Source organism: Eurosta solidaginis, chromosome 2, assembly GCF_040869045.1.
Source record: "Eurosta solidaginis isolate ZX-2024a chromosome 2, ASM4086904v1, whole genome shotgun sequence".
Classification (NCBI taxonomy): Eukaryota; Metazoa; Arthropoda; class Insecta; order Diptera; family Tephritidae; genus Eurosta; species Eurosta solidaginis.
The window spans coordinates 279,259,585-279,281,607 of record NC_090320.1 but is presented as its reverse complement, the minus strand read 5'-3'; the positions used below and the strand labels follow the sequence as shown (position 1 = coordinate 279,281,607).

General features: G+C 40.4%; 1 protein-coding gene across 3 annotated transcripts in view; it reads left to right on the top strand.

The window, feature by feature from the left end:
- Positions 1 to 5,269, top strand: part of firl (firelighter) — a 54,215-nt gene extending 48,946 nt beyond the window's left edge. For all 3 annotated transcript variants that reach the window (XM_067770072.1, XM_067770075.1, XM_067770074.1), the window contains one exon: positions 4,973 to 5,269. In XM_067770072.1, coding sequence (XP_067626173.1) covers positions 4,973 to 5,233 — 261 coding nt within the window. In that variant the 3' untranslated portion in view covers positions 5,234 to 5,269. The remainder of the gene's footprint in view (positions 1 to 4,972) is intronic.
- Positions 5,270 to 22,023: the final 16,754 nt, after the last annotated feature.

Sequence of the window (22,023 nt, the reverse complement as noted above, 5' to 3'; positions counted from 1 at the left end):
GCTTCACCTTATTTGTAATCCCGTAAGGGTCATATCGAGACCCTTCCGGGATCATTTCTGGATGGTTTTCGGGATCGGTCCGGGATTACGCCGGGGTAATTTCGGGACTTTTTCGGGACTATTTCGGGATCATTTTGGGACCCTTCCGGGATCATTTCTGTATAGTTTACGGGATCCGTCCGGGATCCCGTCGGGGTTATTTTGGAACATTTTCGGGACTATTCCGGAATCATTTCGGGACTATTTCGCGATCATTTGGGGACCCTTCCGGCATCATTTCTGGATGGTTTTCGGGATCCGTGCGGGATCTCGTCGGGGTCATATGGGGACTTTTTCGGGATCATTTGAGGGCTCTTCCGGCATCATTTCTGGATGGTTTTCGGGATCTGTCCGGGATATCGTCGGGGTCATTTGGGGACTTTTTCGGGATCATTTGGGGGCTCTTCCGGCACCATTTCTGGATGGTTTTCGGGATCCGTCCGGGATCTCGTCGGGGTCATTTGGGGACTTTTTCGGGATCATTTTGGGGCTCATCCGGCATCATTTCTGGATGGTTTTCGGGATCCATCCGGGATCCCGTCGGGGTAATTTCGGGACTTTTTCGCGACTAATACGGGATCATTTGGGAACCCTTTCGGCATCATTTCTGGATGGTTTTCGGGATCCGTCCGGGATCCCGTCGGGGTCATTTCGGGACTTTTTCGCGAATAATACGGGATCATTTGGGAACCCTTTCGGCATCATTTCTGGATGGTTTTCGGGATCCGTCCGGGATCCCATTAGGGTAATTTCGGGACTATTAGGGGATCATTTGGGAACCTTTCCGGCATCATTTCTGGATCTGTGCGGGATCCCATCTGGGTCAATTCCGGACTATTTCGGGATCATTTTGGGATCCTTCCGGAATCATTTCTGTATGGTTTTCGCGATCCGTCGTTGATTCCCTCGGAGCCATTTCGGAACCTTTTCTGGAGTATGTCGGGGTCATTTGGGGACTTTTTCGGGATCATTTGGGGCTCTTCCGGCATCATTTCTGGATGGTTTTCGGGATCCGTGCGGGATCTCGTCGGGGTCATTTGGGGACTTTTTCGGGATCATTTGGGGGCTCTTCCGGCATCATTTCTGGATGGTTTTCGGGATCCGTCCGGGATATCGTCGGGGTCATTTGGGGACTTTTTCTGGATCATTTGGGGGCTCTTCCGGCATCATTTCTGGATGGTTTTCGGGATCCGTCCGGGATCCCATCAGGGTAATTTCGGGACTATTAGGGGATCATTTGTGGACCTTTCCGGCATCATTTCTGGATAATTTTCGGTATCCGTTCGGGATGCCGACGAGGTCATTTCGGGATTATTTCGGGATCATTTAGGATACCTACCGGCATCATTTCTGGATGGTTTTTGGGATTCGTCCGGGATCCCGTCGGGGTCATTTCGGGACTTTTTCTCGACTAATACGGGATCATTTGCGGACCCTTTCGGCATAATTTCTGGATAGTTGTCGGGATCCGTTCGGGATCCCGTCACGGTCATTTCGGAACTATTAGGGGATCATTTGAGGACCTTTCCGGCATCATTTCTGGATAGTTTTTGGAATCCTTTCGGGATCCCGTCAGGGTCATTTCGGGGCTTTTTCGGGATCATTTAAGGATGGCTTTCAGGATTCGTCCGGGATCCCCTCAGGGTAATTTCTGGACTTTTCCGAGACTATTCCGGGATCATTTTGGGACCTTCCCAAGATCATTTCTGGATGGATTTCGGGATATGTCCGGGATGCCCTCAGGGTCATTTTGGGACTATTAGGTGAGCATTTGAGGACCTTTTCGGCATCACTTCTGGATGGTTTTCGGTATCCGCTCAGGATCCCGGCGGAAGTATTGCGGGACTTTTTCGGGATCATTTCTAGCTGGTTTTTGGGATTCGTCCGGCATCCCGTCGGGTTCATTTCGGGACTTTTTCTCGACTAATACGGGATCATTTGCGGGCTCTTTCGGCATCATTTCTAGATAGTTGTCGGGATCCGTTCGGGATCCCGTCAGGGTCTTTTCGGAACTATTGGGAGATCATTTAAGGACCTTTCCGGCATCATTTCTGGTTAGTTTTCGGGATCCTTTCCGGGTCCCATCAGGGTCATTTCGGGACTTTTTCGGCATCATTTAAGATTGGTTTTCAGGATTCGTCCGGTATCCGTCAGGGTAATTTCTGGACTTTTCCCAGACTATTTCTGGATAATTTTGGGACCCTCCCAAGATCATTTCTGGATGGATTTCGGGATCTGTCCGGGATGCCGTAAGGTCATTTTGGGACTATTAGGTGATCATTTGAGGACCTTTTCGGCATCACTTCTGGATGGTTTTCGGTATCCGCTCAGGATCCCGGCGGAATTATTGCGGGACTTTTTCGGGATCATTTGGTGTCCATTCCGGCATCATTTCTGGATGGTTTTTGGGATTCGTCCGGGATACCGTCGGGGTCATTTCGGGACTTTTTCTCGACTAATACGGGATCATTTGCGGGCCCTTTCGGCATCATTTCTAGATAGTTGTCGGGATCCGTTCGGGATCCCGTCAGGGTCTTTTCGGAACTATTAGGTGATCATTTGAGGACATTTCCGGCATCATTTCTGGATAGTTTTCGGGATCCTTTCGGGGTCCAGTCAGGGTCATTTCGGGACTTTTTCGGGATCATTTAGAGATGGCTTTCAGGATTCGTCCGGGAACCCGTCAGGGTAATTTCTGAACTTTTCCGAGACTATTTCGGGATAATTTTGGGACCTTCCCAAGATCATTTCTGGATGGATTTTGGGATCAGTCCGGGATGCCGTCAGGGTCATTTTGGTATTAGGTGATCATTTGAGGACCTTTCCGGCATCACTTCTGGATGGTTATCGGTATCCGATCAGGATCCCCTCGGAATCATTGCGGGACTTTTTCGGGATCATTTGGGGTCCCTCCCAAGATCATTTCTGGATGGATTTCGGGATCTGTCCGGGATCCCGTCAGGGTCATTTAGGGGTGCGTTCGAGATCCCGTCAGGGTCATTTCGGGACTTCTTCGGGAATATATCGGGATCATTTCTGGATGGTTTATGGGATCCGTCCATGACCCCTTAAGGGTCATTTCGGGACTATTAGGTGATCATTTGAGGACCTTTCCGGCGTCACTTCTGGATGATTTTCGGTATCCGTTCGGGATCCCGTCGGAATCAATGCGGGACTTTTACGGAATCATTTGGGATTCCTTTCGGCATCATTTCTGGATGGTTTTCGGGATTTGTCCGGGATCCCGTCGGGGTTATTTCGGGACCTTTTCGGGGCTAATACGGGATCATTTGGGGATCCTCTAGGGGTCGTTTCGTGACTTTTTCTGTATTATTTCGGGATCATTTTGGGACCCTTTCGGCATAATTTCTTGATGGTTTGCCGGATCCATCAGGGTCATTTCGGGACTATTTTGGGATCATTTGGGGACCCTTCCGAGATCATTTCTGGATCCGTCCGGGATGCCGTAGGAACCATTTCGAAATTTTTTGTTACTTTTCCGGGATAGTTTTTGCACCCTTCCGGGATCATTTCTGGATCTGTGCGGGATCCCATCTTGGTCAATTCCGGACTATTTCGGGATCATTTTGGAATCCTTCCGGAATCATTTCTGTATGGTTTTCGCGATCCATCGTGGATCCCCTCGGAGCCATTTCGGAACTTTTTCTGGAGTTAGTCGGGATAATTTAGGGACCCTTCCTGGATATTTTCTGGATGGTTTCTGAGATCCGTCCGGTAGCCCGTCAGGGTAATTTCGGAACTTTTTCGGGACTATTTCGGGATCAATTTTGTACCCTTCAGGCATCATTTCTGTGTGGTTATCTGGATAAGTCTAGAATCGTGTCGTTGTCATTTCGGGTTTTTTTGGGACTACTTCGGGAACTTTTGGAAACACTTCCGGGGCGTTTCTGGATGGTTTTCGGGATCCGTCCGCGATAGCGTCGGGGTCATTTCGTGGCTTTTTCTGGATAATTTCGTTATCATTTTGGGATCCTATCAGGTTATCAGCTCATAAAGTTCTTTTTTTTACTCAATTACAAAAATAAAATGCATAAGACAGAAAAAAAAGTTTAAACAGATAACTTTATAAGCAGGCTAACGTGAATAGCCCACATATTTCATTTTCTCCTTGCGGACGGGGCCGCGGGTAAAGGCTAGTAATATATACACCACCGATCTCTATGATTTTTCACACAACAATATATGCTATATACGTAAGCATTCGTTGAAATTTGAAGCATCTAGCTCTTAAAATGGGTCAGTAATTACGAAAAGTTTCTTATCTGAACAATCGGTTGTGGGGGATATATGCTATATATACGACCGATCTCATCCAGTTTTTCAGACAACAATATGTGCAATATACGAAAGCACATAGTGAAGTTTGAAGCTTCAATCTAATAAATTGAGGAAGATATGACAAAAATCCTCTTTTTCTGAAAAATCGGATGTATGGAGGATATATGCTATAGTGGTCCAATCCGGCCGGTTTCGACAAATGTCTCACAAAATTTTGTCAAGATATCTCAAAAATTGAGGACCTAGTTTGCATACAAACAGACAGACAGACATGGCTAAATCAACTCAGCTCTTCATCCTGATTATTTCGGTATACTTAATGGTGGGTCTATCTATTTTCCTTTAAGGACTTACAATTTTGAGATTCGTGCCAAAATTAATATATCATTTCATTTTCATGAAAGGTATAAAAATTTAATTAAACGTTATTTGTTTCGTCTTGGAAAATTTTATTTTGCTTATTAATAATCATTTTTACTGAGCTAAGAATATATATGTAATTCAAAATTTGACTTAAATCGCTGCACGGTACTGCCAGATACATCTAACAGCATACATATTATGGGATTTACGTATTCATGAAAATTTTTTTTATCTTATTTTACTTCTATTTTTATCTTATTTTTATTTCTAGATTAAACTTACCGTTGTATATCCATACATGACCAATACGGGACTCTGTAAACGACCGAAAGTCAAATTTCCTTCAATGCTCGGTCTCTTAGATCCTAAGGAGGTTGCCAGACAAATAGTTTTGGCACATCGATCCAGTGTAAATGAGATCACAATACCAAGCAGCTTGCTGCATATCAACAATTGGTGCCGTTTGCTACCTCTGCGTTGCGGCCTGTTGCTTAAGGATTATATAGATAGTGGGGTTGAATCGGATTTGTAAGGGTGGTGTGACGTGAAATAAAAAGTGTTTACTCTCTGAGAGGTTTTTTACTTGATGTTATTAAATATGTATGTACTATATTTTGGGCTTTGTGGAAGGCTAGTCTATTCGGATCGCGGTTAGGAAACATCTTATCTTAGTATTTTTGTGAAGTAAGCGCTATATGACGGCATTGGACTACCATAACAAGCCGATTTCGATTGCAGTTATCATAAGCGGTTGAGCCACCAGTTCACCAGGTGTTAAATTTATTTAACAAAACTCTTGCTTTTAATTAGGTCAAATAAATCGCCAAATGTGGTCAATTGAATATAAACAAGTTGCCATATCACATTTGCGTTTGCCGTCGTCTATGAGCATGTGTTGGTTATTAAAATGACAGCGATGGCAAAGCGCCTATTTTTAAATTTGCAACACGACACATAGAACTGAAAATTTCATCCAGGCTTTGTCATTTCAATCAAAACGGCTTGTCATACGACATTAAATGCAAGTGCGGCCGTTTTGACTATGAAGTGCCAATAAGAAGACAAATAAACGCCACGGCGATAGTCCATAGATATGGCAAATTTGATCATGTGAAACAAATGATGTGGATGTGAAAAAAACTAATCAAAATTTTGAAGTCAATTCTTGACACACACTGCCTTGTTGACTTCGCGACATTTGATTTGAAACAGTTCTTAATGTCAGTTATTTTGACCTTATAAAACCAAGCATTATTCAAGCAATTCTTAAAAATTCTGTACCCGTGATAAGACGAAATGTAAGAAAATTAATGTTGAATATTATTGAAGTGAAAAAAACACAATTTAAATAAAAGTACCTGGGCGACCGAGCTTTGCTCGGCAATCTTCAAGTATGACGCATAACATACTTTGTTCTACATGTCATCATCGCCGAATTATTAATTTCAAACATTTTTTTAGTTATACACTATGAAAGTCTCACAATTTTATTACATTCCAAAAACTTGTAAATTATGACAACTATCATATACTTTAATTAAATGTCAACTTACTTCCCTAAGCGCCATCTGTTGGTAAGTAGTTAAATGGTTAGATGTCGTTGAACATATGCCTCTAGTGTTCAACGGTAGCAAATTACCATGGTGAGATATCTTTTTGCTATGGTGAGAAATCTTTCTAATAGTAATCTGTGAGAAATTGCAATTATCCATTTTATATTTGCCAAAAATATGCATTTAAATATATTTTGCTAGAATTTGCCACGGTGCCTTGATATTGCATTTAAATTTTATTAGCGTGAAATTAGGAAAATTAAGTCTAATCATGTGTAAGATTTTCTACCGAATTTTTAACTTTAACGTTCTTCTTTAAAGCTTTAAGAGAATATGAGTAAGTAGAGTACTATTTCGTCTAACTACCCCAACCCTAAATGGCAACCCTACTCAAAAATGTCCCTACTGCGATCCGGAGTGAAATACCTTTCGTTTGATACCCATATAGACATATCTCATGCAATTTTTTTTATTTCGAATAGGTGGCAACCTTGTGAAACATTCTGAGTGGCAACACCTAGGTAGAAAGCCTTAGAAGGTGATACATTATCTCTGTGCCAAATTTCATTTACTTCGCTTGAGCCGTTCCCGAGATCGTTCGGCTATACAACATACAAATATACGAATACTATTTCGTCTAACTACCCGAACCCTAAATGCCCTACTCAAAAATGTCCCTATTGTGATGCGGAGTGAAATACCTTTCGTTTGATACCAATTTCGGCATATCTCGTGCAATTTTTCCTAATTTCGAATAGGTGGCAACCTTGTGAAAAATTCTGAGTGGCAACACTTAGGTAGAAAGTCTTAGAAGTTGATACATTATCTCTGTGCCAAATTTCATTTACCTCGGTTGAGCCGTTCCCGAGATCGTTCGGCTATACAACATACAAATATACGAATACTATTTCGTCTAACTACCCCAACCCTAAATGGCAACCCTACTGAAAAATGTCCCTATTATAATGCGGAGTGAAATACCTTTCGTTCGGTACCCATATCGGCATAAATCATGCATCGATTCGTGTAAAAGCACCACCAGTTCCGACCAGCTCAGAGACCCACATAAGTGCTGGTCAATGTAATTTGGCACAGCTGTATAAGTTTTGCGGTGACGCCAAATTCATAAAAAGCGGAATATGTTTATATATCTTTTTTTCGTACTATTGTCGTTGCAGCGTTAAGGACACTCCCCGAAGGTTTTGGGGAGTGTTATCGATATTGATGGCCCTTTGTCGGATATATGTAGATGCGGTGCGGTTACAAGCACCATTAAGGTACTAGCCCGGCCATCACATTGGATAATTTGGATAGCAATATTTCGGGCCACTGGGCGGTGAACAAGGCTCCCGCCATTGGAAACTGTTACATGATGGAGGTCAATTTGTCGGCTGTATGACCAAAGACTACTTCCTTGTATATATTGGCGAACATGCGTCAGAAGGCGCCGTTTCTTTGTCTATCAGTTTTTGGGCTGAATATTTCGCTTACAAATAGAATTTCCCTTAACCTCTCTGTTTGGTTAGTACATACTTCCATATCCGCACATAAGTTATTCCATACCACCCACCTAACATTGTTAATTTAATGTTTTAAGATTCTTCTAGCATTCCGCTTATTCCACGACTTATGCTAGTTTAAAATCATAATCCTCTCTTCTAAGATCTCCTTACTGGGCAGGTTTTGTTAGATGGCCTCATCGGAGAGTTTCAAACCACGAACTTGGGATTAACTAATTGATTATTTAAAATTTAAACACGCCCTCTACCTTTATAATTTTAAATCCCAAAATTCTTTTACAAGAGCTATTGTGAAAGCTTTTTAGTCAAAAGTCAACAAGACTATGTCTGTATTAAAGGAAAAATTCCCTTCTATTTTTTGGTCCATTTATATAAAGGTAGTCCCTAAAATTTTTTTATCACCTTTTTATTTTCATTTTTTTAGTACTGCCTACAAAAAGGCAATTGCAACTTTGATTAGTAATTTAAGTAATTCCTTAGTGAAAATTCTTTTCTTTATTTATTTGTTCAAAATAGCAAGACTTAAGAGAATTAGTGGAATTTTCGCTGACAACACAGACGAAAACAACAGAATTCCACCTAGTTTGTCAGCTACTTAATTTGCACAGCTGAAAATCGTGGTGAAATTCGCATACGCCTGAAAGTCTAAAAGAATCGTGGTGAAAGTCGCGTACGCCTAAAAGTATGCAAGGACGTGCATTGAGTTGGGCCTTCAACGAGGTGGAATTCTACAACGCCTGCAACACTCAGGAAGCTAGCCATGAAGGTATGGCCTAATCTTCTAAATAGTTCGATTTGTATATTACGTAGCTCAAATTTTTTGATCAAACATTGCACTGTCACCGAGTTTTAAACTATATTTCAGGTTTCAAGTCTCTAGATATCCAGGAAGTTAGTTAAAAATCGATTGCAAGATTCCCAATTTAAAATTAGTTTTCTCAATATCTCGCCATATCCATGCGCCACCTAGAGGAATTTTTTTGATAAAATATTGCATTGTCACCGAGTTCTGACCTACGTCCCAAGTTTCATGTCTCTAGCTCTTTGGGAAGTTACTCGAAAATCGATTGCAAGATCCCGTTTTTAAAGGATTTGCAGTTATCTTGACTAGCGCGCCACCTAGCGGAACTTTGTTTTCTATAAGTTGTATTGTCACCAGGCCTCTAACTAAGTGCCAAGTTTCAAGTCTCTAGGTAACCGGGAAGTTAGTTAAAAATGGATTGAAAGATTCCCAAATTAAAATTTGTTTTCTTACTATCTCGACCCGCGTGGCGAATTTTTTTTGATCAAATGTTGCATTGTCACCGGGTTCTGATCCACGGCCCAACCTTCAAGTCTCTAGCTCACCGGCAAGTTACTCAAAAATCGATCGCAAGATTCCCCTCGTTGTTCACAAATTTTTAGTTTTCTCAATTGGCATGCCACTTGGCGGAACTTTGTTTTCTATAAATTGTATTGTCAACGGGTCTCGAACTATGTGCTAAGTTACAAGTCTCTAGGTAACCGGGAAGTTAGTTAAAAATGGATTGAAATATTCCCAAATTAAAATTAATTTTCGTAATATCTCGATCCATGCGCCACCTATATGATAAAATATTGCATTGTCACGGGGTTTGGCTTATGGCTCAAGTTTCATATCTCCAGCTCACCGGTAAGTTACTCAAAAATCGATTGCAAGATTCCCCTCGTTATCTCACTTAGCGCGCCACCTAGCGGAATTTTGTTTTCTGTAAATTGCAGTTTCACCGGGTCTCGAACTATGTGCTAAGTTACAAGTCTCTAGGTAACCGGGAAGTTAGTAAAAAAATGGATTGAAATATTCCCAAATTAAAACAAATTTTCCTAATATCTCTATTCATGCGCCACGTAGAGGAACTTTTTGATCAAATGTTGCATTGTCTGACCCACGTTTTCAACTCTCTAGCTCACCGGCAAGTTATTCAAAAATCGATCGCAAAATTCCCCTCGATTTTCAGGGATTTGTAGTTATCTCAATAAACACGCCACCTAGCGGAACTTTGTTTTCTATAAATTGTATTGTCATCGCGTCTCGAACTATGTGCTAAGTTACAAGTCTCTAGGTAGCGGGAAGTTAGTTAAAAATGGATTAAAAGGATGGAATTTTTTTATAAAATATTACATTGTCACCGGGTTCTGACTTACGACTCAAGTTTCATATCTCCAGCTCACCGAGAACTTACTCAAAATTCGATTGTAAGCTTCCCTCGCTTTTCAAGGATTTGTTGTTATCTGACTTAGCGCGCCACCTGTTGGAATTTTGTTTTCTGTAGATTGTATTGTCACCAAGCCTCGAACTATGTGCCATGTTTCAAGTCTCTAGGTCACCGCGAAGTTAGTTAAAAATGGATTGAAAGATTCCCAAATCAAAATTAATTTTCTCAGTATCTCGATCCATGCGCCACCTAGCGAAATTTTTTTGATCAAATATTGCATTGTCACCGGGTTCTGACTCACAGCCCAAGTTTCAAGTCTCTAGCTCACCGGGAAGTTACTTAAAAATCGATCGCAAGATTCCCTGCGTTTTTTCAGGGATTTTCATTTATCTCGATTCGTCTGCCACTTGGCGGCATTTTGTTTTCCACCAATTGTAGTGCCATCGACTCGCAACTATGTGCTAAGTTTCAAGTCTCTGGATCACCGAGAAGTTAGTTAAAAGTCGATCGCAAGAGTTCCATTTTAAAATTAATTTTCTGTATATCTCGATACGTGCGCCACCTAGCGGATTTTTTTCACTTGCATTGTAATGTCTCCCAGATCTGAACCATGTTCTAAGTATCAAGTGTCTAGCTCAACGGGAAGTTACCGAAAAAGACTTTTCCGTGGGTCAAAAATTCGTATGGAAATGAGGGGACAAACATGAAAGGACTTAATATAAAGGTAATAAAAAAACACAGCTAATATCGTTTTCAATATCGAAATTAAATAGTGCCACCCTGTGTTTATTTATTTATTTATTTAAGTCAAAGGTTTACAAACCTTTCAGACTAAGAATTAATATTTAAAAATTTATGAATAGTACAAGCATAGTATTTGTTTGAATTCATTACGATTAGAAAATATATCTAAATTTATTTCTCTAGATAAGTAAAATTCAGTGAATAGTCTGATAATAGGTTCATTTTTAGCATACTTTATTGTGCAAAGGTCAACTGTAAACAAATCATTATGACGCAGACATCGTGTTGGAACATTGAGTTTTATGCAATGTAATAAATAAGAACAGTCGATAGCTCCATTTAAGACATCATGAAGAACTCCTAAACCGAAAATCAATCTTCTACTGGCACGAGTATGCAAACTAATAAATTTCCAACGAAAAACATAAGTTGGAATAGGTAAATCGGACCTAATACCGGACAAGGTGAATTTTAAAAACTTTTTTTCAACCCTTTCAATTCTATTGGTATGTACTTCATAAAACAGATTCCAGATTATAGAAACATATTCCAATTTAGATCTTACAAAAGTATTATAAAGCAATTTTTTTGTGTATGGATCCTTAAATTCAGCGCTATTGCGCCGAATAAACCCTAACGAGGAATACGCCTTAGGTATGACATTATTCAAATGTTCAGTAAATGTAAAATTTGAGTCAAATACAACACCAAGGTCTTTGATTTTATTACTGGATCTAAGGACAGTACCAGAAATAGAATACGAAGACTGAAGTGGTGACCTAATTTTACAGAAGGTAACCGAGCATTCTTCAAAATTTTTTTACTTCAAACTGTAAAGTTTCGGAATCAGAGAGAGTTTTTATCTTTTTGAATATCTTTAAGTCGTCGGCATAAAGTAGATGTTCACCCTCTGTAAAGCACTTTGAACAATCATTGATGAAAATAACAAAAAATAGAGGACCAACAATACTTTATTGAGGAACTTCAGAGGTAAGGTTAGGTTAGGTTAGGTTAGGTTAGGTTAGGTGGTAGCATCCCTGATAAGGATAGCTCACTTGGACAACACGAAGGTCCGTTGTGATACCACATACACCAAAAATAACGGTGACTTAGATCTAGCTACTTAGAGAATCGTTTGGTAGCAACGATAAATCTCCGAAGGATACCGATCTCAACTTTGGATAAATCCTCGGGAGATCCAAGTGAGCCGCGACCGAAGTACTTTCGCCTAGTTCTGGCAAAAGCTGGGAAATCAAGCATAAAGTGATTTGGTGATTCCACCTCATCATCCTCCATACAGCTGCAGCAGGATGGAGTTTCCAGTATATTGAGACGTACCCCATGGATACCCATGGGACAGTGCCCTGTCAAAACCCCAATGACCATTGATAGGTGAGCCTTAGTGAACCCAATTATTTCAGCAGACCTCCTGCCATCCACTTTCGGCCATAAAGATCTTCCTACCCTGCAAGACGTGGTGTCCGCCCAACGTTTGCTGAGTTGACTCTAGGCCCAGCTATGGAGGAGCAATCCACAGGTGGCCAGCGGGATCCCGAAATCCCTACAGCCATCCTCATCCGATTCAGTTGAACCAATGCGGGCTAAGAGATCCGCTTGACAGTTACCCGGGATATCACTGTGGCCCGGGACCCAGATAATCTTAATTGTAAACTAATTCGATGCAATCGCAAGCGAGGTCAGGCACTCCCAGACCACCCTCGATCGCACTGTAGTTGAGCTCAAGGCCTTGATAGCCGCTTGGCTATCAGAGTAGATGTTAAATTCCCTAACCGTAGTAGCACTGGATAGCATTCCAACCACCGCATCCTTAATCGCAGCAACTTCCGCTTGGAATACACTGCAGTGATCAGCAAACTTAAACTTGCGGCTTAAATTTAGCTCTTGACAAAAGACCCCTCCACCAACCTTTCCATCCAGCTTCGACCCAACCGCGAACAAGTTAACCGGTCCCATGCCCCAGATAATTTCTCTTCCCCACTCCTCTCTCGGTGGAATGACTGGGGTTAAGGTGGTATAGGGAGCAGTTATCGGCATACAATAGTCCGTTCTGTCCGGGATAAAGTCGAAACTGGTAAGAAGGCTAGAGTGTCCGCGGTCAGAAAGTCCATATCCCATATCACGAAGCCTGACCAACGACCTTGCCGCGGCCGCCTTTCCCGCAATATCTACTGGGTATATGTTCAGCATGACGTTCACTGCCAAGGTAGGTGTTGTTCTGAGAGCGCCACTGATACCGATCAGCGCCGTACGTTGCACTGACACTAACATTTTGGAGGTGCTCGCCGTGTCCAGTGTTTTCCACCAGACCAGCACCCCATATAGCAGAATCGGTTTGACCACCATCTCATAAAGCCAGTGTACTACTCCTGGCGAGAGTCCCCATCTCTTTCCGATAGCCCCTCTGCAGCAGTACAAGGTAATGGCGTCCCTCCTGGCCCGATCTTCCACATTGGGTATCCAGGACAGTTTCTTGTCCAAAACAATCCCCAAATATTTAACCCTATCAGAAAGTACCAACGACACCCCTCCAATCGAGGGAGTTCTGAAATCGGGCATCTTATATCTCCTTGTAAAAAGAACCAATTCCGTTTTTCTCGAGTTGACCGCCAACCCACATGATTCAGCCCACATAGCCACAGTATTCAGGTGGCCCTGCAGAACATCGCGCACGGTGCCCAGAAATTTGCCTCTGGCTAGGATTGCGAGGTCATCTGCAAAGGCAACCACCCGACAACCATTGGCTTCCAGCCCCACAAGAATCTCGTTGACTACCACAACCCAGAGGTGACCCTGCACACCTAATTATGGCCCCTCCCCACTCCGCTGCGACAATTCTGCCACATAGAAGTTTGCTAATAAATTCAACCAGAGCCGCCTCGACTCCTAAACCCACCAGAGCTCTTTCGATTGCCCCCGGTAAGACATTGTTAAAAGCCCCCTCGATGTCTAGAAAGGCACCCAGAGCATACTCTTTGTGTTCTAGGGACCCCTCTATTTGCTTTACAATCGAATGGAGAGCCGTTTGCAGTGCGCATGCTGTGAAGCTGACAGTAACCCCCGAGGTATCCTTTCCCGTAGGTACAGGTCAATCAACCGCTCAAACGTCTTAAGAAGAAACGACGAGAGACTGATTGGCCTGAAATCCTTAGCTGATACATGAGAGCTTCTGCCGGCCTTCGGAATGAAAATAACCCTAACCGTGTGCCAAGACTTCGGGATATAGTTAAACCTGAGGCAGTTAGTATAGATGATGGCCAACCAGCGGCAAGAAATCCCCAAAGACTTTTGAAGTTGCGCAGGAATGATTCCATCCGGGCCCGGAGACTTATAGTGCTTGAACGACCCTATATCCCAGGTTATTTGACTTTCCCGTATTGGAATGGCAGGCACGACCGCCGACCATGCAGGCGAAGATCCCTGCGCAACTGGGACATCGGGAAAATGATTGTCCAGTTAAAGCTTTAGGGAGTCCTCGCTACTCATCAACCAGTCCCCACCATCATCTCTCAGATATCCCAGAGGAGCGGAATTCCTAGAGAGTACTTTTCTAAGTCTCGCGGATTCATTGCAGCCTTCTACGTTTTCGCAGAAGCTTCGCCATGCATCTCGCTTGGCTATCCTTATTTCATATTTATAAATCCCCAGACTCACCTTATAGAGCTCCCAGTCCGAGGGTAATTTACTCCTCCTGGCTCTGTTGAAGAGCCGCCGACTGGACGCTCTTAGGTCGTCAAGAGAATCCGACCACCAGGGCGGCTTGCCCTTCCCCCTGTAAGTTTTCAATGGGCAGGACAACTGAAAGGCGCTATTGCCTGCCGAGGTGAAGTTTTCCACCAGAACGTCTATCTCAGATTCGGACAGGTCCGAACTAACGGTAGGCGCCGCAGGCAATAGCTCTCCGAGCTTCCTACAATACAAGTCCCAGTTAGTACTTTTCGGGTTCCTAAAAGATATTTTACCGGGACGTTCTTCGTTCACCGAGAACTGAATATATCGGTGATCAGAGAAGGAGTGCTCGTTGAGAACCCTCCAGCCAGATATCCGACCTTCCAGTTCTCTACTAACCAGGGTGAGGTCCAGGACCTCCTCCCTTACCGCAGTAATAAAAGTCGGGTCATTCCCCCTATTACATATACAAAGTCCCTCATCTACAATAAAAGTAAATAAAGACTCACCTCTAGTGTTGGTATCCGAGCTTCTCCAGATGCTATGATGGGCATTAGCATCGGCACCGATGATCACGCCAATACCTCTCCGCCTTGCTTCAGCGGTGATTTCGCCCAGTATCGCAGGTGGTGGTCCCGCTACGTCCCCGTGGGGCATTACGCTGAGACCACCCACATTTCATTACTTCCTCGCTCGAGGCAGACCGTGGTTACATCAGCATTGCTGAAATTAGAGAGAATAAAAGCTTTAATCTCTTTTTTTACAAGCACACAGGATCTAGGCCTACTTGCCTCCCCATGCGCCAAGGTGTTGAATTTTCCAGTCCTTAATCCAGAAATCTTACTGCCGTTACTACTCAGCCACGGCTCCTGGGCAAGGATTATATCCACTCCGCCTTTTTCAAGGCAGAGCACCAAATTTGCGGAAGCCGCCTTAGAGTGCTGAAGATTGATTTGACGGATTTCCACCAAAACCGCTCTTCTTCCGCACCCCATCCTTGGCGGATTCGTGTTAGTCGTGTCCATTCTAAAAAGTCCCCCCTTAAGGCCGCTATCCGGAGCCGATTGTGTAGTCGCCCTTCAACGGTCTCGTGGTTATCTATGCTACGCAGGAGGCCACGCGAGGGTTGACGCATTACCTTATGAGTAATGCGTTCAGAGCCAGACCGGATGCAAAGCGCGAAAATTTTCAACCGCACCTACACCACCAACTTAACGGCGACGGAGCCGGAACGTACCATGAGGCCCGCCACGGTTTTAACGGGACGTGGGCAGGTACCAGCCATTTCGGTAAGGTTTCACCCCGACCTACTAAGGTGGCAGAATACCGCACCTACCAGCCCAAAGTCATCAAGTCAAAAATTTAACGTCAATAATCAAAAGCCCTAAAGAATCCGGTTCGTCACCGTTGTGTACCGATCTTGACTCTTAAAGAATCCTCCCTCCCCTGAGCTCGGCACAACGACTGAGGGGTGCGGGGTTTATCGAGCTGTCCTCTCTATATCCGCCATTATCAGTAGAAGCATGGGCACCTCGTGCAGGACGTGATAACTAATCACGCGTGACATTCGTCACTATGGCCGGTCTAAGACTGATAACAGTCGCTGATCCAGACCCTGGAACCACTTATGATATCCAAGCCAAGTATCTTAGCCTCCAGAGGTTGCTCTATATGAAAATGATTTTACACCATCAACAACTACAAAGCTAACTCTGTGTGTTAGATATGATTTCACCTAGGCTAAAAATGATGAGTGAAATCCAAATAACTGTAGTTTGTGAATTAATAAGGTATGAGATACTCTATCAAATGCTTTAGATAGATCCGTATAGATGGAATCGATTTGCAAACCACCTGCAAACGCCTAGATGCAGTATTTGGAAAAAACAGCAATATTAGTAACTGTAGAACGACCTGGTATAAAACCATGTTGGGACAGCGATATGTATGGTTTGATAGCAAATGAAAGCTGTGAGCTAATGATCTTTTCACACAATTTGGCAATATTAGTTATTTTAGAAATTGGTCTATACTTCGATGCATCATTTTTACTTCCAGATATAAAAACTGGAATTACCGACGAAACTTTTCACTCATCCAAAGAGTTACCTGATCTAAGGGACAAATTAAATAAGAATATTATTTGTTGCACCAGGGTCGTGCCATGACTTACAACGACTGAACTTTTTTCATTAAAACTGGTAGATGGAAGAGTGCATTTGTTGACTGATAGGCAATAAATATGATAAATTTTTCTCTTTATTCAATATTAATACGAAATTTTTGAACTCTATCTACTTTTTTATTCTTTTATATATGTTTTTCGCTTTATATAGAGTATTTAAGCTTGCATTGTACTAATGCGTTGCCAATGAAATATGAAATAAATAAAAACAATCTTTCATTATAGTTTCTGTTAATTTTTATCGCAAAACTAGTCTTGACAATAACGGATGCTTACTATGAGCTTCCATATGTTGAAACCCCTCCCCCCCGCCAACCACCCCTACCATAGACAAATCCTCTGCACGCTCCTGGGTTCCACCAGAGGTGAAATGCATTGCTTGAGAAAGAATGCAGATAATTGATGCACGTCTACTTGCTTAGAACACTTTAAATTTTTTATGGCATCGATGATGTCCTCCTCCGTTAACACTAAAGAACCAAAATCAAGTGAAGATGGAATAAACTGAACACTCGAGACGTCATCGTCATACTCTGCTGAGCTTTGGAGACAAAATAAGGGAAATTCACCATTTAGGAAAATGAACCTAGGGTAACCCTGGAATGTGTTTGTATCACATGGGTATCAAATAAAAGGTGTTAATCAGTATTTTAAAAGGGAGTGGGCCATAGTTCTATAGGTGGACGCCATTTCGGGATATCGCCATAAAGGTGGACCAGTGGTACGATATGGTTATCAAATGAAAGGTGTTAATGAGTATTTTAAAAGGGAATGGGCCTTAGTTCTATATGTGGACGCCTTTTCGAGATATCGCCATAAAAGTGGACCAGGGGTGACTCTAGAATGTGTTTGTACGATATGGCTATCAAATGAAAGGTGTTAATGAGTATTTTAAAAGGGAATGGGCCTTAGTTCTATATGTGGACGCCTTTTCGAGATATCGCCATAAAAGTGGACCAGGGGTGACTCTAGAATGTGTTTGTACGATATGGCTATCAAATGAAAGGTGTTAATGAGTATTTTAAAAGGGAGTGGGCCTTAGTTTTATAGGTGGACGCCTTTTCGAGATATCGTCATAAAGGTGGACCAGGGGTGACTCTAGAATGTGTTTGTACGATATGTTGATACGCATGAATGAAAGGTGTTAATGATTATTTAAAGTACGTAACCTAAGTTTAGTAAAGATATATCGATTTTTGCTTAAGTTATCATGTTAGCGGCCGAGCGGAATGACAGACGGTCGACTGTGTATAAAAACTGGGCGTGGCTTCAACCGATTTTTGTTCGAATTGTGGCATAAAAAGTATTCTAGACGAATTAAATGAAAAAGGGCGGAGCGACGCCCATTTTGAAATTTTCTTTTATTTTTGTATTCTGTTGCACCATATCATTACTGGAGATGAATGTTGACATAATTTATTGATATACCGTAAAGATATTAAATTTTTTGTTAAAATTTGACTTTAAAAAATTTTTTTTTCCTTCATTTTAATTAGCGATCTGAGATGAGCGCCCAAATTTCATCAAGATACCTTATCCTATTTACTCAAGTTATCGTATTTACGGACGGACGGACATGGCTAAATGAATTTTTTTTTCCGTCAAGATCATTTTGACATATAGAAGTCTATATTTATCTCGATTAGTTTATGCCGTTACGGATTACCGTTATGCGAACAAAGTTAATATACTCTGTGAGCTCTGCTCAGCTGAGTATAAAAAATCGGCAAACAAATTAGCACTTTTAAAATAGTATTTGATTTCTTATCATTGTAAGATATTGAGGCCGAAATAATGGAATGAGTTAATAAAACTCCAAAATGCCTTGGGACTGGATTTAATATTACTTTCGAATCCTTATAAATAAATTTTATAAAGAAATTTATTAAGACAGTAGCTTGTGAAATTTATTGCGTAGGTTCTTGAGCTTTTTTAATTATCTATTATGCCATGGAATTTTATAAATACCACGTAAACACCAAACAAAATCAGCTGTACATACAAAACTAATTAAAAAAGCAAAAAAAGTATAACATCATACCAGTGCACGGACCTTTAAAAAGAGAATGTTGGTAGACGAAAAATTAAAATAATGGTAGAAGTGGGTAGATTTTTTCCCAAGAAAACAATAGCTACACTTTATATTTGTACTTAAAACTTTATATTTCCGTTCAAAATTATTCAAAAACAAGTAAAGGTGTCTAAATTCGGGTGTAACTGAACATATATACTCAGCGTGAGCTTCAATTGCACATTTCATTTCAGATAAATTACTTTTCTACATAACACGTGGCACCGCCCCTTTAAAAAAATGTCTCCCCATTTCCTCAATAAAACTTGATAAGTGAAATATCATTGATTCAAAACTATTTTTTGCTAAGTTATATCTTAGTATTCTAGTCTACGACCCTTTTAAACTTGTTTTATATCTAAGTTGCCGTGGTCTTTAACCGATCCCGTCCATTATTACTGGAAATATTTTGTGCTATAAGGAAAATATGTGTACCCAATTTTGTTACGATCCGTTCATTTTTCTTCGACTTATGGCTCCCGAAATATAGAAAATTGCTTAGTCATAAAGGGGCGGTGCCACGCCCATTTGTTTAAATTTGAACATCTTCCTATTTATTGTTATAAATCCACTTGGGAAATGAAATACCATTTATATAAAGCTATTTTTTGCAAAGATATAGCTTATTTTTTTCTTCGACGACCCTTTTAAAATCGTTTATATAAAGGTGGGCGTGGTCCTTATTTCGATTTCGTTAATTTTTCTTCAAAGCATTCCTATAGTAAAGGCAGCCTCTCTGAAGAATTTTGTTACGATAAGTTTAACGATTTTTGATTTATGATTAATAATATTTGTAAAATTGATTTTATCACAAGTGGGCAGTGTCACGCCCATTTAAAAAAAATTTCCAAATTTTTATCAAGAGTCTCAAACGTCAAATTTCATCATTCTAGGTGTATTATTTACTAAATAATAAGGTTTTTGCGTTTTCCAAAATGTTTTATATATAAAAAGTGCGCGTGGTTATTATCCGATTTCGCTCATTTTCAATACCAATCTATTCAGGGTCCAGATAAGCTCGTGTACCAAATTTGGTGAAAATATCTCAATATTTACTCAAGTTATCGGGTTAACGGGCATGCGGACGGACGAACGGACATGGCTCAATAAATTTCTTTTTTCGATACTGATGATTTTGATATATGGAATTCTATATCTATCTCGATTCCTTTATACCTGTACAACCAACCGTAATCCAATCAAAGTTAATATACTCTGTGTGCAAAGCACGCTGAGTATAAAAAATTCGGCAAACAAATTAGTACTTTGAAAAATAGTATTTGATTTCTTATCATTGTAAGATATTGAGGCCGGAATAATCGAAGACGAACGTTTTGAGTTAATAAAACTCCAAAATGTATAGTTTTTATACAGAAATTTATTAAGACAGTTATAATCCACCATGTGTTTCTCATACATTATATTTTGTTGCAAATTACCAGAAGTTTTATAAAGCTTGTGGAATTTACTGCGTAGGTTCTTCAGCTTTTCTAATTGTCTATTATGCCCATATATGTAATACTTCTATATCACTACTACTGAACCATGGTTCAATTATGTACAGGTTGGCTCATCTCATCAGCTGATTTTATTTATGTCATTGCATGGTAAAAGGGATTGTCAAAAGGAGATGGCAAACTCAAAATGAAACACATTGACAACATTTTACTTACACATACAAAAACTGCTAAGTTTTATGTTTCCATTCCATACCATTCGCACCAACACCAATACACAGATTTTGACAATTTGAACAGACATATTTTGTTGCTTTACAGATGAGCCAACCTGTATATAGTTGAACCATGTACTGAACTGTGCAGCCTGTCAAACATTACAGTACAGATATACAACGAGAGAAGGAGACAAAATCTCAAGGCTGTCGTTTAATTTTTGTAAAAGGGGTCTTAAATATATGTATATTTCAATAAGCCGTCTTGCTTCTATCAATATTGTAAATTAGGCTATTTCGTTCTCCAAATGAAAAAGTAAGCTTTTGTTTTCCATTAGTATTATAAATTTTTTATTGTTTTAAGAACTCCGCAGAATAGCATTACCGATTTATGCTGAGCGCGCAGATATACGTATGTAAATGTATGTATGCTTGGAAGGTACAAAAGAAAATAAAACGTTCCCCATGTCAAGGGCAATTGATAGGTGAAGAAATGCCTTTGCTTTCAGCGCACAAAAATAAAGGTCCGTTTGTCGCACCATCTGTGGACGTATGTAATATTTGTATAGTGTCAGAGAAAGCTTTAAGACAAGTTCTCAAGGCATGCCCAATTGGAAATGCAAATTTAAGTTTAATAAATAAACATTTTCAAAATGCAAGTGATGCATTCTCCAATAGTTTCATGGACGATCACATAGCCATCGAAAATTTATTTAGCAATGACATCTTTAATAATCACCGGACACAGCTGTGTAAGGAAGTAATAAGTTTCTATTTGGATATTCGTTTGTTTTTTGAAACGAAAAAAGCACAGACGAAAAAGAGTATGTTAAAATTTACAAAATTGATATCATTTCAACACCAATGGCAGTCAGCCCAGTACTCATATTTTGTTCACTTCATCAAAAATTTACTTCATTAAAACATAAGTAAAATTTTGAAAATGTTTATATGTCGTTTGTTCAAGGTAATTCACTTTAAATTATTTTAAAAGCGTTTAAAGATATGCTTGTTGGGATGTATGTATAAGTATATTTTTATACATGTATATTTGAATTTTTTTCAAAAATATGAATTCTTCGCCTTGTTTTTTTACTATTTATGTAAATAATGTACTTTGTATGGCTGCAGCCCATGTTTAAATAATAAATACATAACGCCTTGTATTATATTTGTTGGCCTTTTCATTGTTTAATCGACTAAACTGAGATTTTATAACAATTTGTATGCAGAAGTTGGGTAAAGGTGATAGTGACCCGTTGGTACCCTTTTAATACTTTTTTTACACACGCTACTACAATTCACTAACACTAACAAAGCCCGCGCATGTGCAGAACACGCATTTGCACAGTTTCAGCAAATAATGATTGACAGAAAATTTGCACATTAGGAAGATAGGAAGGCATAGATGAATGGATTTGCATCTCTTTGTTTCGAGAGAGCGCTGTCAAAATGCACATTTTTTATAACATTTATCAATGATGCCACTCCAAACAAAAATGAATAGATCTGAATATGGGGATTTTTGACATACATTTCGGCGATTATAGTTTCAATCATTTAATAAAATGATAATCGTAAAATATTTATTTCTTTAAACTTATTTTACAATAATACGACTAGTTAGAGTTATATATAAACAAATCCAAGTAAAATTTACATTTTGGTTAATTTAATTAGTCAAATATTGTAACGCATTTAAATCGCAGTGAAAAC